The sequence below is a fragment of the Protopterus annectens genome, chromosome 1.part2, assembly GCF_019279795.1.
Source record: "Protopterus annectens isolate FY-2018-M chromosome 1.part2, PAN1.0, whole genome shotgun sequence".
NCBI classification, from domain to species: domain Eukaryota; kingdom Metazoa; phylum Chordata; order Ceratodontiformes; family Protopteridae; genus Protopterus; species Protopterus annectens.
Window position 1 is genome coordinate 166,362,975 of NC_056727.1, and position 22,689 is coordinate 166,385,663.

Below are 22,689 nucleotides of genomic sequence, written 5' to 3' on the forward strand. Positions count from 1 at the left end.
AACTGTCGCAGTAACTTAACTTTAAAACTTCCAAGCACTTCTCAACTGACTGCTCCTTTAGGGGGAAAGATTGCTCTGCAGGCAAAAAACTGGGAACTCCTTACCCAGGACAAATGGGTTTTAAATATAATTTCCCAAAGATACAGATTTCACTTCCACATGTTACCAACCCCAAACGGTTGGCTAGATCTACCCCCAAATCAGTGGGCAGAGGCTCATAAGCAAGTACTCTCTCTCTTAAGCATAAAGGCTATCCAAACTGTACCAGAAGGGGAAAAGGGACAAGGTTTCTACTCAAGACTTTTCCTGATACCCAGAAAAGACAACTCATGGCGTCCTATCCTGTACCTTTCTGTCTTAAACACCTTTTTGGTGATTCCAAAACTCAAGATGCTAACTCTTCACCAGTTGCTTCCTATGCTAGGCAAAGATGCCTGGTTGGCAACACTGGATTTAAAGGAAGCCTACCTGCACATCCCAATCAGGGAATCTTGCAGCAGATACCTATGCTTCAAAGTAGGCTACATGCACTATCAGTTCTGTGCACTATCCTTTGGCTTATCTGCTGAGCCCAGGGTATTTACAAAGTGCCTAGCTCCAGTCATTGCATTTTGTAGGCAAAGAAATATTCAACTGTACCCATACCTGGATGATTGTCTAATTCAGGCAGAAAGCCAGGACATACTTTTGAATCATCTGGCATTTGTACAAAAGGTGCTAACTTGTCTGGGGTACACCATAAATGAAAATAAATTACATCTGGTACCCTGTCAACAAATTATACTCCTGGGATCAAGCTTGAACTCAACTTCCTGGATGGCTTTCCTCATGCCAGAGCAACAAATTCATTTGACAACTTACTTCAAACTAGTGGCCACAAAAACCCTGCTATCTGCAAGGCAAATACTGCAGGCCTTGGGGTTCGTGGCCTCCTGCATTCTACTAATTCCATATGCAAGACTGCATATGAGGAAACTACAATGGTATCTAAAAAGCCTATAGTGTCAACATTCTCAGGATCTAGAAGCAATGATCTATGGTTAGAATTCCTTTGGTGGGCAGAGGCCTGCCACCAAAACAAGGGACTACCACTCACTCTACCCCCTGCCGCCCAAACCCTAACAACAGATGCATCAGACTATGCATGGGTGGGGGGGGGGGGCTCATCTGTCAGGTAAGTGCATTCAGGGCAAATGAAACCCAAGTCAAATGCACCTGCGTATCAATCAAAAATAAATGTTAGCTGTACAGAATGCTCTGACAGCCTTCAAGGACCATATTCTTCCAGGACAATTAATGGTAAAGATGGACAAAACCACTGTTATGTGGTACATAAACAAGCAGGAGGGGTACCCATTCTTACCCCCTCTGCAGACTAGTCATGGGTCTGTGGAACACAGCCTTGAACTACCAAGTGCATCTACAGGCTCATTTCCTGCCAGGAAAACTAAATACACTGGCAGACGAACTAAGCAGAAATCTCATGGACCCACACAAGTGGAAACTGGAACCAAATACTTTCAACATGTTGATAAACAAATGGGGGAGCCCAGATATAGACCTGTTTGCCTCCCCCCAGAACTACCAATTGGACATATTCTGCACAAGTACTCCCCACAAACAAGCTTGGAAAGTGGATGCTCTGCCCTTCAGCTGGAAAAATCTATCAGTTTATGCCTTTTCTTCTCTGCCTCTCCTCTCCAAAGTACTACTAAAGATCAAACAGGACAAATCAAGGATGATACTGATTGCACCAGACTGGCCACGCCAACACTGGTACCCCCTCTTGCGCAGTGTGTCACTGCTAGCCCCATGGCACCTCAGACCCCTACCCTGCTGTCACAGCAGGAGAGTCAGATTCTGCACCCCCAGTTTCAAACCCTGAACCTGGCAGCCTAGCTAATTACCTAATCTCTCCGTTACTATCCCTCAGTAAACAAGTGTTGGATGTCATGTTGGAGGCAAGGAGGCCTGGTGCTAGAAAATCTTATGCTGAAAAATGGAAAGGATTCTGTGCCTGGAACCAAACTCAAGGGATGGCCACAGCAGTGCCCAGTTTACCTCAGATTCTTCAATACTTGAGTGAGATGCTTCACAAGGACCTTTCCTTTTCCTCCATCAAAATTCACTCCTCAGCCATTTCAGCACAGAACCACCCCTCTTTTCTCATCCACTGCTCAAGCAGATGTTCTGCGTGTTTCACTGTTGCAGTCATTACATTTGGGTAATCTGCTTGCAGGTTGCCCTCATTCAGCCTGATTAACAAAGTATTGGGTCCTGCGTCGGTTGCAGTCCCTTCTTCCATGACGTCAGGGGTATAAAACATGCAGCCGACTCCATTACATCAGTCTTTCTTGCTGTCCAGTTCCCGAAGCAGAAGCAGTGCAAGTGCCGGTCGGCCGACTCCTGAAATTTTCGTTTTCGAGTTTCAGAACCGAAGTCTTCAACTTAAAGCTAAGTTACCCCGTTGGGGAAACTTTTTCTTGCTCGTTTCCGATGTCAGTAAAAGTTAATAAGTGCATTACTTGTGGAAAGCAAATACCTCAAAGATTTTCATTCGTACTGTATTCCTTGCCTAGGCCCTGACCACGACATACCTTGCTTTCGGTTTTGTGCTTTATTTAATCAGCGCACTATCTGTCGTTGGTATATTTTTGCCTCTAAATATTTCGGTTCTCTGTTTAATTATCCAGAAATGTAGTCGTTTAGCCAACCAACTACTGGGATTCCGAAAAAATGTAAAGATAAAGACAGAGACAGGCTGCCGAGGTCCAAAACTGCTGATGACGCTTCTCCTAAGCCAGTTGCCAGTTCGCTGGTACTCAGTGAGGCACTTTTGCAGCCTGTGATACCCGCTACTTTTGATTCGCAGGCCTCTACTGAGACCCATTCAGAGTCTGGTATGCCACGAGATGCTTCAACTATGGAACCCGCGGATGTCTCTACCTTGGATGGGTCCGGAGCCGCTGTGCAGGCACCGACTTCTAAGGATGTATTCAGGCCTACAGACTTGCATATTAAATCGACGCCTCCTTCATTACTAAGGTCTAAATCTCGATCCATGTCTAAAAAACCGACGCCCAGGCCACATGCTCAGGCCCCTATGTCTAAAAAACAAATGATAAAAATGGCTGAAGATCTAATAACTCTAACCAGGTGTAGTCAACCCCCCCCCCCCCTCTAAGAGGTTTCTTCTGATTATTCTGATGACCTGGATTTGTCCATACCTACTTATGAGGATTCTGATGCAGAGGATTCTATTACCTCTGCTTCCCCTCCTGAGGATTTTTCTTTTGGGGAAACCTTACATACTTTAAGGGAGCATTTTCACTGGGAAAGCCTGGAATTTTCTGATTCAAAAAGAGGCTTAGGGATTTCCTTCTTCTACCTCAGCATAGGCCTTTGGCTATTCCTCCTGTACTAAACATTGTTGATGATGGTTTCTCGGAATCCAGTTTGGCCCCTGATTCCCTGCCTCCTGCTCCTAGTAAACCTGACAGATACTACAGGGTTCCTGAATCCCACAAATTCCTTTTCAAAAATCCTATTGCAGATCCAGAGACCATTTCTCAGGGGCCCAAAGGCATTAAGGCTTCTACTGCTAAAAATCCTACCCCTTCTGATAGAGACTCCAGGGCGCTGGATAGATGGGATAAAAAGGTTTATACTTCAGCAGCCTTGGCAATCAGACCTTTAAACTGCCATTTTCATATGGTAAAATATCAGCAACATGTCATTGGACTGCTTAAACAGAAAATTATGTTGATTCCTGACCGTGTGGAAAATAAAGATTTACAGGACTTAATGCATTCTGCTGAACAAGTTGGAAAACATGCTTTGCAATGTGGTTTTGATTCTTTAGAGGCCTCTTACAGGGTTGCTGTTACTGGGTCTGTGCTTAGAAGGCATGCTTGGCTTAAGGAGCAATCTTTGCCGGATCATGTTAAAGCTAAATTGTTGGATGCCAATTTTAAATCAGGACCACCTGATTGGCAACAAGGCTGAAGAAGTTCTTAAAAAGATGGAAGATAAAGCTAAATCTATGCAAACTGTTAAAGATTTTTTACAAGTGCAACCTCCTAGATTTAGTAGACACTGGCCTACTAAGAATTGGTCCTTTCCAGCCCCTTCCAGGTCTTCTCAAACCAAACCCAGACACAGCAAAAACCCCAGGTTTCAGTCCCAGGGGACTGTCCGAGCTAAGCAGTGGGGGGCCTCCACTTCCAAATCTGGGAATAACAAGACACCCCCCTATGGTAAACAGTCTCAATGACTTCCTTTTAAAATTTCCAAGCACTTATCTTCTGACCGCCCCTTTGGGGGGAAAGATTGCTCTTCATGCAAAGAACTGGGAACTCATAACCCAGGACAAATGCGTTTTAAATATAGTGTCCCAGGGATACAGATTTAATTTCCATACGTTGCCAACATCAAATGGGTGGCTGGACCTGCCCCCAAATCAGTGAGCAGACGCTCAAAAACAAGTACTTTCTCTTTTAAGTATGAGGGCTATTCAACTGGTTCCAGAAGAGGAAAATGGACAAGGTTTCTACTCCAGACTTTTCCTGGTACCCAGAAAAGACAAATCATGGCTTCCAATCCTGGACCTGTCTACTCTAAACACCTTTCTGGAGATTCCAAAATTCAAGGTGCTGACTCTTCACCAATTACTTCATATGCTAGGCAAAGATGCCTGGTTGGCAACATTAGACTTAAAAGAATCATACCTGCACATCCAAATCGGGGAATCTTGCAGAAGATACCTACGCTTCAAAGCAGGCTACATGCATTATCAGTTCTCTGCACTGCCCTTTGCCTTGTCTACTGGGCCCAGGGTATTCACAAAGTGCCTGGCTCCAGTTATTGCATTTTGCAGGCAAAGAAGTATTCAATATACCCATATCTGGATGATTGTCTAATTCAGGCAGAAAGCCAGGGCATACTTTTGAATCATCTGGCGTTTGTAAAAAGGGTTCTAACTTGTTTGGGGTACACCATAAACGAAAAGAAATCAGAACTGGTACCCTGTCAATAAATTATTTTCCTGGGAGCAAGCTTGAATACAACTTCCCAGATGGCTTACCTCACGCCAGAAAAGCAAATTCATTTGATAACCTATTTCAAACAAGTGGCCACAAAAACCCTGCTATCTGCAAGACAAATACTGCAAGCCTTAGGGTTCATGGCCTCCTGCATTCTTCTAATTCCATATGCAAGACTGCATATGAGGAAACTACAGTGGTATCTAAAAAGCCTATGAAGTCAACATACTCACAGCCTAGAAATAATGATTCCTATTATACCTTGCCTACGCCTAGAGTTCCTCTAGTGGGCAGAGACCTGCCACCAAAACAAGGGACTACCATTCACACTACCCCCTGCCACCCAAACCTTGACAACAGATGCATCAGACTATGCATGGGGGGGCTCACCTGGCAGGGAAGTGCATTCAGGGCAAATGGAACCCAAGTCAAATGCACCTACATATCAATCAAAAAGAAATGTTAGCTCTACAGAATGCTCTGACAGCTTTCAAGGATCTACATTCTTCCAGGACAACTAATGGTAAAGACGGACAACACCACAGTTATGTGGTACATAAACAAGCAGGGGGGGTACACATTCATACCCCCTCTGCAGACTAGCCATGGCATTGTGAAACACAGCCTTGAGGTACCAAGTGCACCTACTCAATTCCTGCCAGGGAAATTAAATACACTGGCAGACGGATTAAGCAGAAACCTCATGGACCCACAAGAGTGGAAACTGGAACCAAGGATTTTCAACATGTTGACAAGCAAATGGGGAAGCCCAGACATAGACCTATTTGCCTCCCCCCAGAACTACCAATTGGACAAGTTTTGCACAAGGACTGCCCACAAACAAGCCTGGAAAGTGGATGCTCTGTCTTTCAGCTGGAAAAACCTATCAGTCTATGCCTTCCCCCCACTGCCTCTGCTCTCCAAAGTTTACTAAAAGTCAAACAGGACAAACCAAGGATGATTTTGATTGTTCCAGACTGGCCGTGCCAACACTGGTACCTCCTCCTGCGCAGTGTGTCGCAGTTATCACCATGGCACCTGCCTCAGACCCCCTCCCTGCTGTCTCAGCAGGAGAACCAGATTCTGCACCCTCAGCTTTAAACATTGAACCTTGCAGCCTGGCTAATTACTTAAACTCTCCCTTATCATCCTTCAGCAAACCTGTGGTGGATGTCCTCTTAGAGGCAAGGAGGCCTAGTACTAGAAAATCTTATGCTGAAAAATGGAAAAGATTCTGTGCCTGGAACCAATCTCAAGGGATGAGCACAGCAGCGCCCAATTTACCTCAGATTTTGCAATACTTAACTGAGATGCTTCACAAGGGCCTATCTTTTTCCTCCATTAAAATCCATGCCTCAGCCATTTCATAGGTTCATAGGTTCATAGGTTAGTACTAGCTGGGTTTGACATGGCCTTGTATGTTAAGCCAGCTCATTATAACACAAAACCTCCCCTCTTCTCTCATCCTCTGCTCAAGCAGTACCTCAGAGGGGCAAAAATTTGAGACCACCCAGGAGAGCTCCAACCCTTGCCTGGGACCTTAACTTTGTGTTGGAGAAACTCACTGTACCTCATTTCGAGTCAGCTGCTACTGCAGACTTAAAATTTCTTTCTTGGAAAACAGCTTTCCTTTTAGCAATCACTTCAGCTAGAAGGATAACTGAATTACAGGCCCTTATGGCAGTGGAGCCTTTCATCATCTTTCATGCGGACAGGGTGTCACTCAGGACCAATCCATCCTTCATTCCCAAGGTGGTATCCAGTGTGGCTCTTAATCAGTCCATTCATATGCCAACCTTCTTTCCCAATCCACAGAACAAAGGGGGGTGGATTCTACATTCCTTGGATGTGCACAGACAACTTAGATTCTACTTGGACAGGACTAAACCTCAAAGAAAATCCAAACAACTTCTGGTAGCATTTTCTGCAGGGGCAGAGGGGAAGGCTATTTCAAAACAAACTATTTCTAAATGGATAAGCCATTGCATTCATTTCTGCTATAAGCACAATGGAAAACCTATCGCCCAGGGGATCAGATCTCACTCCACCAGAGCTGCATCTACTTCTTCAGCCTTTCTCAGAGGTGTTCCTACCAGGGACATCCTACAAGCTGCTACCTGGAGTTCTGTACATACTTTCACCAGGTGTTATCATTTGCCAATTTTCTCTAAATCCAGAGTTGGCTTTGCCACTGCTGTCTTGCCAGGGCCTTATAGCTGGCCCTAATGCTATATAAACTCCTCGTCCCAACCATAGCTTTGGGAATCTACCTAAATGTAATGACTGCAACAGTGAAACACGAAGAACATAGTACAGTTGTGTACACTTACCATAAATGTAGATGTTCGAGTGTATTCACTGTTTGGAGTCCTGGTTACCCTCCTTCCAGCCCCCTAACTTCTTCTGACTATACCTCTACTTTCCTTTACTATGCTTGAATGCCTTTTTGGTGTATTTGCTTTTTGTTGCAGGTATACCTTTGTGTTTTTTATGTTTATTTGCTCCCTGTTGGGGGGGGGGGCACCTGACATCTGGGGCAAGAAAAACTGATGTAATGGCGTCAGCTGCATGTTTTATACCTCTGACGACCTGACGTCATGGAACAAGGGACAGCAACCAATGCAGGACCCAATACTTTGTTGATCAGGCAGACTGAGGGCAACCTGCAAGCAGATTACACAAATGTAATGACTGCAACAGTGAATACACTGGAACATCTACATTTATGGTAAGTGTACACAACTGTACTTTCCTGTGAAACCTTTTTAAAATTTTCAACGAAAAATGTTGGAGAGAAGGAAGGGAGCATGAGAGTTGACTAGAAGAATTGAGAGTGCATTGGAAATGAAGCAGAGACAGGATTTCAGAGATGAACATTAATAAAACCAGTAACTTAATATGGGATTGCAATGCAATAATTATATTTGTGAAATATGACAAATGCAATAATTATATTTGTGAAATATGACAGAACAAGAAAATCTGTAAGTTTTGGACTTTTTCAGAATTTGTTTGACTTGTGGTGGACTGCAAAGCATATGCCCTACTTCGCTATTAATGTTTAGAAAAGTGCTTTTGGGGAGGGAAAGAGAAGGGAGAAAGTTAACTGTAAGTAAATATTTTTTTCTTAAATACCACTAATTTGGTGTTGTGGTTTTCTTTACATGCTATATAAGGTACATTTTTTCAGTTATTTTTAAGTATAATGGGAATTGTAAACGGGTGCTGCTGTTCTTTTCTTTCTCCCTTCTCTCTTTCATCTTGTCCAGTTTTAAGAAATGAAGGCACTGCAATGTAAAAATAAATAGCATGGTTAAAAAGCATGATAAAGGAAACATTAATGTGCTTTTTGTCATTCTTGCATGGTGGAAAGACTATTAAATACCTTAGATTGATTGAGTAACAAGTTTTAAGAGAAAGCAAGTAAATGAAAAAGAACATTGAATATTATGAGGCTTTTTTCTAGCAATTTTTTCCTTTTATTATAGAGTTTTTTTATTGCAGATGTTCCCTAGACAGTTTTACTCTTTCTTTAGTAGGAGGATTTCATCATGTCTGGTATTCCTGATTCCATGCAGCTAAATAAATGCTCATATAGTGCTTTGGTGTAGGTTTGGACATATGTGCCAGTTCCCATGGAGGCGGAAGGGGCTGTGAAGCTGTTTATACCTTCCCTCAGGAGGTTGTAATCAGCTTTGGAGAATTTATTTTTCTTTGACCCTAGCTGGGGGGGGGGTCAGAGGAGATGGAGACTTCAAAAGTGACCCGTTTGTGGTAAGAACTTACCATGGATGATGACACTGTAGGGATGCTGCAGTGGTTATTCATGTTGATTAATACCAAGTCCAAGATTTTTTCACTTCTTGTGGGGGTATCGACCAACTGGTCCATGGCATATGCAGTGACGAAATTGAGGAATCTCTGGGCATTTGTGTTTTGACATGAGTATTTCTTCCAATCTATGGTTGGATAGTTAGTCACCCAGGATCAGGGTAAAGGGTTGAATCTTGGTAGATATGAAGTGGTGTAGGTAGGAGGAGTGGAGATCTTGAGTGAAAGTTGGAGGCCTGTTGTTAGCTATGATTTGAATAGGGGTCTTGTCAGTTGTTAACTGCACCTTGGGTATTTCCTGTGCATCATACTGTTTGACCAGCCTGGAGGTGTGTATGTCTTTTATATATATATTGCAACTCCACCTACTTTTGCTTTGTTGCCCACGGTTTGGGGTCTGACTGTATGATAAGATGAGTAACCTGATATGGATGGGGTGCTCTCCACAGCTTTGAACCAGGTTTCTGTGACTACACAAATGTCAGCATCTTCCAGGGTTAAGAATGCTTGCAATGAGTGCAGTTTCATATTTAGACTCCTAGCATTTAGCAGCATGACCTTTAATTTACATTTTGATGAAATTTTCATGTTGGTAGTTTTGACCTTATGGCATTGCCTTAAAAAGGCACTGTGGGGGAGGCAAGAGCCTTTGCCAGGAGCCTGAAATCCAAGGGAGACAGATGCAGGCCATCTCTGGCAAAGCATCGTGGTTTGTCAGTCATGCATCCCCCTGGAATAACACCAGAAACTAAGCCAATTGTTAGTCAGTCATTTTCTGTTTGTATTGAGGCATCATTCTGGGTGATGGTAGAATGCTGCTTAAGGCTAGGAACATACTTGACTGGGACACGCATTCTGCGAGCTCAATCATGTCTGTCTTCATATAGTCCAGGGAGGTATGTCTCAAGTCATTCACGCCAACATGGACTATGACAGAGTCATAACAGTACCTATTGAGAGACTTGAGTGCATGATATGGCAGATTCTGGCTCCCGACAAACAACTAGCCGTGACTTTCTCCTTATCCAGCCTGTTGAGGGGCACATCTGTGTGTCTCACAACAGAGTTTCCTATGACTAATATTTTGGGTTTATGTTTAGGCCTTAGTGACTGTGAGACACAGGTGTATGGACTATGTGTGGTGTGGTGGGCAGTGGCATTCACGTGTCTTTTTGCCTCAGAGGTCTGTTTTGTTTGGGTATGTTTTTGCTGAGGATCTCCGCATATGTGGGGGGGTGTTGTGTAGGTGTGGCGTTTATATCACGTTATCGAAAGATGAAAATAGTGAACACTATTTCATCGAACCTAAAATATCTAAACCACATATTATTGAACATTCAGAACAGCAAATTTTTTCCGTGGGGAAAAAATTTGCTATGCCGAAACGCATACACACAATACAAGCACACCTAAGAAACATCAATATACACACATACACTTATAATCCTACAACTAACCCTACACTAAACTATATATACACTACTATCTAGCCACTTGCCTTAACCCAAACCCTAACCTTAACTCACCTAACCCACGCCCTAACCCTAACTCACCTAACCCGGGCCCTAATCCTAACAACCACACAATCGCACTGTACCAGACCCGTAAATCTCCACCACAGTGCTGAAAATAGCGAAGCCACAGAACCGGCCAACCAAATTCTTTCCCTAGGAAAGAATTTGATGTTCTGCAGCTTGGCTATTTTTAGTGTTCGACTTAAACAGGTCGATATTAGAACAGTCGAAGTTTTAAAACTTCGATGTTCTGATATAGACTCTAGGTGTGGCTGGTATTTGAGGTGTGGTGTTCATGTTGACAACCTTCTCAGTGCCAGATAAACTGGCTTATAGGGGAGGAGAGCAATGACACTAGGTGCCTGATGTAATTGCATCTCTCACAAATTGTGTTCCTAGGTAGTAGTAGAAGGTTGTCCGTGTATATGAGGCAGTTGCTACACTGTCTCAGGATGCCCATATCAACCAGACTGGCAGGAGAAAACGTAGGAAATTGTACATCCATATTTGTCAGAAACTGAGGGAGAGAGGCCAGAGAGAGCTAAGATGGTTAAAGGGCGGAAGGTTTAAGAGTAGTACTACTAGGTGATCACACAAGTGCTACTCAGGGAAAATTTGTAGCTAGAATACCTCAAAAAGGGTTAAAAAACATGCAGCTGAAGCTCTGGATGTAGTAAACCTGTATCTAGACTATGCTACTCAATCTGAGGTTAAGAACACAGTAAAAAAATCATAAAGAAGTGCAGATTAACCACTTACAGTCAAAAGAACAGAACTCAAGAGTATGAAAAATACAGTTAAACAGTGATGAAATGCAGTTAAACAGTAAGGAATTGCAGTAGATAGCAATGTAATCAGTCAGTAAATTGCTTTAAAATAGTAGCTCACAATCACAACATTAAAAGACAGCCCAAATAAAGCAGCAATTCAATAGAATACTACCATCAATTTGATAAGGCTGCTGACAGGCAGTAGTAAATGTGGCAAAATAAATGCAGTTGGACTCGAGCACAAGCAGCAAACTGAAGTAGGAAGAGGCACAGTTGTTTTTTTTTTTTAGTAGACAATGTGAGAAGACAGATGATGATTCAAGGTTGAGAAGCTAAAGGGGTGGGCCTTCACATCTTATCTGGCTGTACACAGTAGAATGAGCTGATGTAATGGGACTGGGCTTGGGAAAGTTTGTGTGCTGAGCTGCCTGTGTACCGTTATCTTTAGTCCTAGTAGTTTCAGCTTCCTCTTCTCATATTTTCTTATATTTTTAATTGTCTGCCTTTTTGTTTAATACCATGGTCAGCTGCTAAGAAACTGTTAATTTACAAGCAGAAAACTGTATGAAGTCAGTTTGATTAAACAGGAAAATGTAACAAAAAATTGTTTTATTATATAAACTTCCTCATGAGTGACGTTATGATAAATTGGAAACCACAAGTATTCAAGGGGTCATGCAGTGCAAGTGTTAAATGAAGTTAGATTTTTCTGAGTAATTGAAGAGTTTTTCATGTAGAGATGTTTGTTAGATATAAATGCCTTTGATTCCTTTCATTCCTTATGTAATATATAGTTTTGTGCTTATTTTTAGAACAGTTTTTTTATGTTCATAATATACTGCAAAGAAAATGACAAACTTTTTGAAATTTTTGTTGTAGGTTATGTTTTTAGGTGAAATAGAAGAAATATTGGATGTGATAGAGCCATCTCAGTTTAAAAAGATTCATGAACCGTTGTTCCGTCAAATATCTAAATGTGTATCCAGTCCTCATTTTCAGGTTTGTTCACAAGAATTTATTTTATTTTATTTTTTTACTTTTCATTTAGTAAAAACCTATACTAAAAAGAACATTTTTTTCTTTCTGCAGACATTTCCTGTTTCTTGCCAAACTGGCATGTTTTTCTTCCTTAGCTAGAACTACCTTAAAAAGGTTGGGTTATAATAATTGATAATAAAAGTGTGCCAGCTTGCTGTTAGCTTGGGTTCTGATACCTTTTCTTCATGTGAAAGGGAGTGATAAGGAATGTGCTTCAACGTTTTCAAGGAAGAAGTGTTTTTACGATGACCGTCGTGATTTTGCTAGCAGTTAATTTTAATATCAGAAGGATAAGTGTTAAGGTTATCCAGTGCTAGATGTACAGAGACAGTTTATAATTCTCCTGTTGTAGATTTCTTATGCATGCCACGTTCAGAGAGGGGATGTGACTATCCCCATTCCGTTATTTGTTTTTTGTCAGCCTCTTAACTATTATCTTGAGTATGAAATTGGCTTCTTTCCTGTTTCCAGATTACTTGTTTTAGTAAAGAATCTCACCATTTCCTATAGCTTTGATCCTTTCAGAGCTAATGATGTATTTTAAGTTTACTAATATAGATGTGACATCATTAGGGCTTCTTTTGAAATGTCGGGACTCTCATTGCTTAGTCACAAAATTGGGGGGGGGGCTAAAGTACAAGAGATGAGCAAATATAGGATATAGACATTCTCTTTTAAACTTGTTTTTGGAAGGGAGCAAGTCATAAGCCCTCACCTCCTGAACTTATGTATACCAACTCCAAGATAACCATTTCTTGGAATATTCCCTTTTTCTCTTAAGTAAGGCAATCTTGGACTTGACATATAAGTCTAGATTTTCTGTCATTCAGTCTCTGTGTTCCTGGATAGGGCATTTGAGCCTCAGCAGTTCAAACTGTTAACCTGTATTGGATCATCATCTGCTCTTGTTATGAAAGTTTGAGAGTTTATTGGCCTCACTTAACAGTGAACTTGCAGGTTAGCCCATCTCTTGGTGACAAAGTAGTATTTTTAACAGTGAAGAATTGCACCAGTTCTTGCAGATGTTCTTCGTGTTTCACTGATGTTCATCATGCATTACAGCTGCAGTAATCACATATGGGTTTTCAGCCGTCAGGCGGTCCCTCGGTCGGCCGAATTCCAAAGTCTTGGTCCGGCGTCGGTTGTTGTCGCGTACTCTTCTGACGTCAGGAAGGCTAGAGTATATAAGACACAGCCGACGCCATCTTCTTCAGTCTTTTTTGCCGCGCGGTGCCCGAAGCAGAAGCAGTTCACAAGTGCCGGTCGGCCAGCTCCTGAATTACGAAAAATATTTGGAACCGAAGTCTTCATTAAAGCTAAGTACCCCGTTGGGGAACCGTTGGGGAATCTTTTCTTGCCTCAGACCGATGTCAGAAAAAGTTAATAATTGTATTTCTTGTGGGAAGCAAATACCGCATAAGGATTTCCATTCCCTTTGCATACCTTGTTTGGGCCCAGACCACGCCTCGGCTGTCGCTTTTGCGCTACCTTCAATAAACGCACTATCAAGCGTCGGGCGGAGTTCGCCCAACACTTTTTTGGTAAAGCGTTTTATTATAAAATGTCGTCGGATACTCCGACTACCGCTTTGCCCAAAAAACGCAAAGAAAAGGACCGCCAGGCGAGGACCGCGGTCTCCACCGACATCACGCCAAAACAGGCTCCACGTGGTCCGGTTCTCAGTGAGACGCCTTTGCAGTCCCTGACTACCGACGACACTCCCTCGGCGGGGTCTTCTGTACCCGAGACAGCTGGTTCTTCGGCCCTTTCCCAGACTACAACCGAAGCCCCTGCTTATGTCGAGTCTACTAATGTGGACAGATCTACATCCACCCATGGTGTATTTAGGCCTTCATCCTCCTTCTCTGTTAAAGCCTTCACTAAATCCAAAGCAGCCAGGCATCATACTAGGCCGGCTACACAAGGCCCATCACCTGGACCCATGCCTAAGAAACACATGCTTAAAATGGCTGAGGATCTTATCACTCTTATCAGAGGCTCCCAGACCCCTCCGGACAAGAGACCCAGAGTGGAGGAGGAATCTCCTCCTTCTGACCAAGGATCCATTTTATCAGAGCATTCTGATGCTGAAGAGCACTCTTATTCCCCTTTTGAGGATTCGGATGCAGAGCAGTCTATTCCTTCTGTATCCCCCCCTGAGGATTTTTCTTTTGGGGAAACCTTGCACACCTTGAGGGAGCACTTCCACTGGGAAGGCCAAGACTTTTCAGACTCCAAGAAAAGGCTTAGGGAATTTCTCTGGTTACCTCAGCATAGGCCTTTGGCTATTCCTCCTGTTTTGGAGGTACTGGATGATGTTTACTTGGAGGCTTGCTTTAATCCTGATTCACTGCCTCCTGCACCAGTTAAGCCTGATAGATATTACAGAGTACCTAATTCTCATCAATTCCTCTACAAAGGCCATAATGCAGACCCTGAAACTATTTCTCAAGGCCCTAAAGGAATTAAGGCCTCCACTGCCAAGAATCCACTTCCTGCTGAAAGGGAATCTAGATCTCTAGAAAGGTGGGGTAAGAAGGTTTATACCTCGGCCACCCTAGCCATGAGGGCCTTAAACTGCCAGTTTCATATGATTAAATATCAACAATTCCTGTTATCACAATTAAAGACAAAAATGTCGCAACCTGAACAACCAGATATAAAAGAGTTACAGGATATGATGCATAGTGCAGAGCAAGTGGGTAAGCACACTTTACAATGTGGTTATGATGCCCTAGAGGCCTCCAGCAGAGCGGCCGCTACCGGATCAGTCATTCGCAGACATGCATGGCTTAGGGAACAAAATCTGCCAGATCATGTGAAAGCTAAGATTCTTGATGCACCTTTACATAAGGATGTTCTTTTTGGTGCTAATGCTGAGGATATATTACGTAAAATGGAAGAAAAAGCGAAATCTATGCAAACTGTCAAAGCTTTCTTACAGGTCCAACCTCCACGATTTAGCAGGAATTGGCCCTCAAAAAACTGGTCCTTTCCAGCCACTGACAAGCCCCAAAGAGGCAGATACAGACACGGAAGGGGCAGAGGACAATCACAAGGGTCCTATAGAGGCAGACAATGGCAATCTCCGGCACCAAGAGGTGGTGACGACAGTGCACAACAGTACAGGAAGCAAACTCAATGACTCCCTCATTTCCATGTCAAGCAAAATTCAACTGGCAGCACCTTTGGGAGGGAAACTAGCACTATTTGCAAAAAATAAAACCAAAATAAAACTCCAAACTAAAGAATAACTGAAGTCCACGTGAGGCAAAATGACACAACAGCAAAGAACAGCAAAAATAGCGTATACTAATTTATTTTCCGCTTTCGTACCAAACTTCATCAGAATAAATACACATGACAAAACCTTCTCTTAAATACTGCAATAAAACCATGTGATTAATTAACCAATTAAATAATTAAACTAACAAACACTAAAAATATATATATATATATGTAACTTAACATTTTTAAAAAGAACAACAAAAAACATCTATTAATTTAACCTTTTATAAATCATACCTAAAAGTGAGAATATATTAAATTTCCTTCTTTGTTAATATTTAATTTACGTTGCTTTAAAAAACACTTAATATTAATAGTCTCGTTAAGACCTGGGGCTGTGTCAGGTTTTAATTTTATTTGCCAGTATGTTTCCCTTTGCAGAAGGTAATTTTTGAAATCGCCATCTCTCATATCCTTCTGACCTACCTCAAGTATAGAGAATAGGAATTTACTAAAAGATGGACAATTCAAAGAATGCTTAAATAAGGCGTTCTTTTCATCTTTAGATTTAATGGCATATAAATGTTCCCTAATTCTTATTTTGAGCTCCCTGGTGGTCATCCCTATGTAGAATGCAGTACAAGTGGAACATAAAGCGATATAAATAACTCCACTAGTGTTACAATTTACGTAACCTGGTACCTCCAGGGTCCTACTAAAAGTGCTAACTGAAATATAGGGACCTGTAGAAATAAAACGACAAATATTGCATTGATTACAAATATGCATACCCCTCTTGTGGGACCCCAGTTTAGGAATCTTATTCTGATGAATTTCCAAAATCCGTTTTAAATTAAGACCATTCTTTTGGACAAAAATAGGCTTTTCTCCTACAGCATAAAAAATGTCCTTATTGCCCTTAATGATGCCCCAGTTTTTCCTAATAATATTTTGAATGTCCTGACAATCCGAACTCATCTCAAGTGAACAAATTAAATTTGCGTTCATTTTATTTTCAACAGCATTCTCAGGGGAAAAAACCACTTCGTCATTTTTAAGATTTAACAGTGGGAAGTATTTACTCTCCCTTTTGGACCAGATGTCTGCCTTGGCTCTATCAAGGATAGTTTGGTCATATCCCCTTTTGATAAATAAAGAAGTAATAAAAGCAAATTCCTTGTACAAATCCGCATCCTTAGAGGTCATGCGGCTTGCTCGTATGAATTGCCCCCTGGGGATGCTATTAGTTATATACTTGGGGTGCCCACTTTTATAATGTAAATAACCATTGTTAAATGTCCTTTTTCGATAAATGCAACTGTGAAGTCTATTTTCATCAAAATCCCATTTAAGTGTAATGTCCAAAAAATTAACATTCAACCCTACTGTACCCTTGGTGAACTTTAAATAATCCGAGAATAAATTAATGTCAATGTAAAATTCATTAACAGTACTAGTGTCACCGTCGATTATGAAAAATAAATCATCCATAAATCGACAGTAAAACTGAATATTATATTTGTCGGCCAAGGTGGGAAAAAATTGTTTCTCCCACCAGGCCATAACCAAATTAGCAAATGCTGGGGCTGCTGAGGAGCCCATAGCTACCCCCCTCTTTTGCCGGTAATAGGTTTTCCCAAAAAGGAAAAAATTATTTTCCAAAGTGACTTCTAATAACCTGCACAGAAGAGAAACCATATCATTGGTGAAATTGGAACAATTAGAGGTTAGAAAATACCGAATGGCTTCAACTCCCTCTTGATGGGGAATACAGGTAAAGAGGGAAACAACATCAAAAGTGAACATAATCTGTGTACTAGGATTAAAACCACAGGTCTTAACAAACTGGTTTATTTTCTTAAGAAAATGCCAGGAGTCCCAAATAAAGGAAGGTTGTATGGAAACAACAGGTCCCAAAATTGCATCAAGAAACAAAGACACTCCTTCAGTAACTGAATGGGGAGCCGAAACTATGGGCCGGAATGGAGGGTTTAAAGTTGACTTATGAACCTTAGGGATCCCAAAAAGCACCCCTATCCTAGGATGTTCAATATAACAAAATTCGTATAATTCAAAGCTCATTTCCCCATTCATGAGAGCATCATATAGATAAGCTTGGACCAAACGAAAACAACTCTTGATTTTAAAAAGTGGAACAATTTCATATTCATCCCTGTTTGCTAAAAGATCTAACATACCCTTGACATAAGACTCCTTTTTCATAATGACTATGTTGTTCCCCTTATCGCTTTTCATAAAGCGAAATTCACCAGTCATAGATTTTAAATTACTTAAAGCCTGCCTTTCATCCCTTGTTATATTGCCCGGGGAACTAGGGTAATCTCTCAGCAAACTACCAACCTCCTGAATGCATATTTCTTCGAACACTTTTAAAGTGTGATGTAATTTGGGACAAAACACTGAAGGTTTAACAAAAGTACGTTCTGTTGTGGGTAAATCATGCAATAGATAATGTAAGTTTAACTTTCGAGAAAATTTTTTGATATCAACAACAGTTCTCACATAGTTGGCCCTAGAATGAGGAATAAAATTTAAACCTAGTTTCAGAACATCCAGTTCCACTTTACTAAAAACATGATCAGTCAAGTTAATAATACAGAAATGATCGTTGCTTGCTTCTACGTCTCCTCCCCTGATGACTGGGAACTCAAAAAAGTCCGGCTCCTGGTGGAAACCGTTTTGGTTACGGCTTGGTTTCTCCGATTAGAATAGGAGCCTGATGTTTGTAAAGGAACAGAGTTCACCAAACCTGCCCCAACTGCAGTGGCATTACTGTTGCTCTTAATAGTAGTCTCCGCAGCAGGCAATAAAGGAAAGTTTTCGACATCTGTTGAAGGATTACCTTCAACTTCACCAACTTCGTTGGAAATGTTATTATCAAAAGGTAACTTAGTTGCCGTCCTTTCATAGGTTTTAGATCTGGAGCGGTCATTATCCCCCGCCACTGCTGAAGAATAGTTTAAGAAATATTTATTGCCTCCTTGCCCAGCAGTTTTAAGTAAAGGCCCCCCACCTACATTTCTAATAACAGGATCCTTAAAGTTGACAGGTTTAAAGGATTTATTAGGAACGCCAAAATTAACATAAGCAGAATTATTTTTGTACGAGTCAAGATCTCGTAATAATTTTGAGTGCTTCCTATTGATGTTATCTAACGAAGACTGTTCCGTTTCTTTAGAAACGGAACTAAAGAAATCAGTAAACTTTACCTCACCCAAATTCTGCTTAAAGAATGTTTCGAGATCCGTAATTTCTTTTTTAAGTAGTTCCTTTTTAGAAACATTGTTATCAAAAAGTAACTTTAAAAACCGCATCATTAAAGAAGGCAGTCAATGTAGTAAAAAAGGCATCACCAGCTTGCACGCCATTGGGGCACTTAAAAAATCGTAGCCCCTTGGGATATGACCAAACTATCCTTGATAGAGCCAAGGCAGACATCTGGTCCAAAAGGGAGAGTAAATACTTCCCACTGTTAAATCTTAAAAATGACGAAGTGGTTTTTTCCCCTGAGAATGCTGTTGAAAATAAAATGAACGCAAATTTAATTTGTTCACTTGAGATGAGTTCGGATTGTCAGGACATTCAAAATATTATTAGGAAAAACTGGGGCATCATTAAGGGCAATAAGGACATTTTTTATGCTGTAGGAGAAAGGCCTATTTTTGTCCAAAAGAATGGTCTTAATTTAAAACGGATTTTGGAAATTCATCAGAATAAGATTCCTAAACTGGGGTCCCACAAGAGGGGTATGCATATTTGTAATCAATGCAATATTTGTCGTTTTATTTCTACAGGTCCCTATATTTCAGTTAGCACTTTTAGTAGGACCCTGGAGGTACCAGGTTACGTAAATTGTAACACTAGTGGAGTTATTTATATCGCTTTATGTTCCACTTGTACTGCATTCTACATAGGGATGACCACCAGGGAGCTCAAAATAAGAATTAGGGAACATTTATATGCCATTAAATCTAAAGATGAAAAGAACGCCTTATTTAAGCATTCTTTGAATTGTCCATAATTCCTATTCTCTATACTTGAGGTAGGTCAGAAGGATATGAGAGATGGCGATTTCAAAAATTACCTTCTGCAAAGGGAAACATATTGGCAAATAAAATTAAAATCTGACACAGCCCCAGGTCTTAACGAGACTATTAATATTAAGTGTTTTTTAAAGCAACGTAAATTAAATATTAACAAAGAAGGAAATTTAATATATTCTCACTTTTAGGTATGATTTATAAAAGGTTAAATTAATAGATGTTTTTTGTTGTTCTTTTTAAAAATGTTAAGTTACATATATATATATTTTTTTTTTTAGTGTTTGTTAGTTTAATTATTTAATTGGTTAATTAATCACATGGTTTTATTGCAGTATTTAAGAGAAGGTTTTGTCATGTGTATTTATTCTGATGAAGTTTGGTACAAAAGCGGATAATAAATTAGTATACGCTATTTTTGCTGTTCTTTGCTGTTGTGTCATTTTGCCTCACGTGGACTTCAGTTACTATTTGCAAAAAATTGGCATATTGTCACAACAGACAAATGGATTCTGGACATTATAAACAGAGGCTACAAATTCCATTTTCACACTCTCCCAAAAATGAGAGGCATGCCAAATTTACCACAAAATCAAAGGGTAGAGGCACAACTGCAAATTACAAAGCTCCTAAACATGAGGGCTATTCAAAAGGTACCTACGCACCAACAAGCACAAGGTTTTTATTCAAGGCTTTTCCTGGTGCCAAGAAAAGGAACCGACTGGAGACCCATTCTGGACTTATCCATCCTAAACACATTTCTTCTCGTACCAAAATTCAAGATGCTCACATTACAGCAACTCCTTCCCATGCTGGGCAAGGGGTTTTGGCTGGTAACATTGGACCTCAAGGAGGCATACCTGCATGTCCCAATCAGACAAAGTTGCAGAAGATACCTCAGATTTCTTGCAGGTTCAAACCACTATCAATTCTCTGTATTGCCCTTTGGCTTATCTACTGCCCAGAGTATTCACCAAGTGCCTGGCATCAGTGATTGCATACTGCAGACTTCAAGGGATACAAATTTACCCTTATCTGGACGACTGCCTGATCCAAGCGGACAGCAAACACATACTTCTGAAACATCTGGCATATGTGACACGGTTACTGCTTTCTCTGGGATACACCATCAACAAGGAGAAATCAAAGCTAACACCTTCTCAGAAAATAACCTTCCTGGGTGCCAACTTGGATACAAACACCCAGATGGCATACCTTACCAAAAAACAAGGGCAATTATCTCAGTACTTCAAAATACTTGCACAAAGTACCAGGCTTACTGCAAGGAAAATCCTGCAGGCTCTGGGATTCATGGCATCTTGCATTCTTCTAATCCCATGCGCAAAGCTGCACATGAGGAAACTTCAATGGTACCTAAAAAATCTATGGTCTCAACACAGTCACAGCTTGGAAGCAATTATTCCAATAATTCCCTGTCTTCAAAAGGAATTTATATGGTGGGCCCAAGCATGCCAAGTAAACACAGGCCTCCCATTCTGCAAGCCTCAAGCAACACAAGTCATAACCACAGACGCTTCAGATTACGCCTGGGGAGCGCACATGAAGGACAGGTGCATTCAGGGCAGATGGCCCCAAAAAGAAAAGCACCTTCACATCAATCAAAAAGAAATGCTGGCAGTAATAAATGCAATCACAGCGTTCAAGGAATTCCTGCATCCAGGACAACTGCTCATAAGAACAGACAACACCACAGTAATGTGGTACATAAACAAACAAGGAGGAACTCATTCATACCCCTTGTGCAGACTAGCCATGACTCTTTGGAACCTGGCTCTGGAAAGACAAATCGAACTTCAAGCACAGTACTTGCCAGGAATGGAAAACACACTGGCAGACACTCTGAGCAGAAATATGACAGATCCTCACGAATGGAAGCTACATCCACAGGTGTTTACAGAGATTGTTCAAACGTGGGGGAGGCCAGATATAGATCTTTTTGCCTCCCACAGAAACCATCAATTAAAAAGTTTTTGCTCAAGGACCTTCCACCCAAAGGCCTGGAAAGTGGACGCTCTTTCCTTCAGATGGACACTTGGTCAGTTTATGCATTCCCACCTCTACCTCTTCTGCCCAAGGTACTTTTGAAAGCAAGAACAGACAAACCGAGGATGATACTGATTGCTCCAGACTGGCCGAGACAACACTGGTATCCACTCCTGAGGAGCCTAACACACACTCCTCCGTGGCCCCTGCCTCTAACACCTCTACTGCTGACGCAGAACAATTTCAAAACCCTTCACAGTCAGCTGAAAACTCTCAGTCTCGCCGCATGGAAAATTCCTTAACACCACATCAGACTCTACTCTCCAAAGAGGTGCAGGATGTCATTTTGGAGGCCAGAAGACCATCTACTAGAAAAGCTTACTCCGCAAAATGGAAGCGGTTTTGCTGTTGGAATGAAAAAAGAGGGCAGGACCCTAGAAAATTGAACCTGCCTCAGATTCTGCAGTACCTAGCTGAACTTTTGAGCAATGGACTTTCATTTTCCTCAATCAAAATACATGCCTCAGCAATCTCTGCAGAATTCAACACGGATCCTCCTTTATTCTCACACCCACTACTACGACAGTTCCTCAGAGGGGCTAAGAACATAAGACCTCCAAGGAAACAGCCAGTGCCAGCTTGGGACCTTAACTACGTACTAGAAAAATTGACATTACCTCCCTTTGAACCTGCTGCTTCCACAGAGTTACAATATTTGTCCTGGAAAACAGCTTTTCTACTGGCCATCACTTCAGCTCGTAGAGTTTCTGAGTTACAGGCCCTCATGGCGGTGCAGCCCTTCCTCATCTTCCATCAGGACAGGGTTTCCCTTCGTACCAACCCTTCCTTTATGCCTAAAGTGGTATCTAGGGTTGCTTTAAACCAGGCCATACACCTTCCTACTTTTTACCCTAACCCTCAAAACAAAGGGGAAAGGCTGCTTCACTCTTTAGACATCCACAGGCAGCTACGTTATTACTTGGACAGAACCAAGTCCTTCAGAAAATCAGATCAACTCCTTGTGTCCTATGCTGTGGGGGGGTCAAGGGGAAACCTGTTACCAAACAGACCATTTCCAAGTGGATTGGTCACTGCATACGCTTTTGTTACTCCTATCATGGAAAACCTGCCCCTACTGGTATCAGATCTCACTCCACCAGGGCCACAGCCACCTCTACAGCCTTCCTCAGAGGAGTGCCTA

The 22,689-nt window shown here is 41.5% G+C and overlaps 1 protein-coding gene across 1 annotated transcript in view; it reads left to right on the plus strand.

Moving 5' to 3' along the window:
• The window catches only part of PPP2R5A (protein phosphatase 2 regulatory subunit B'alpha), a gene marked incomplete in the record, with an annotated part of 2,279,188 nt that overhangs the window by 1,787,730 nt on the left and 468,769 nt on the right, over window positions 1–22,689 (plus strand). Inside the window, 1 exon segment of the mRNA XM_044055395.1 lies at window positions 12,037–12,156. Within this exon segment, the coding sequence (XP_043911330.1) occupies window positions 12,037–12,156 (120 nt within the window).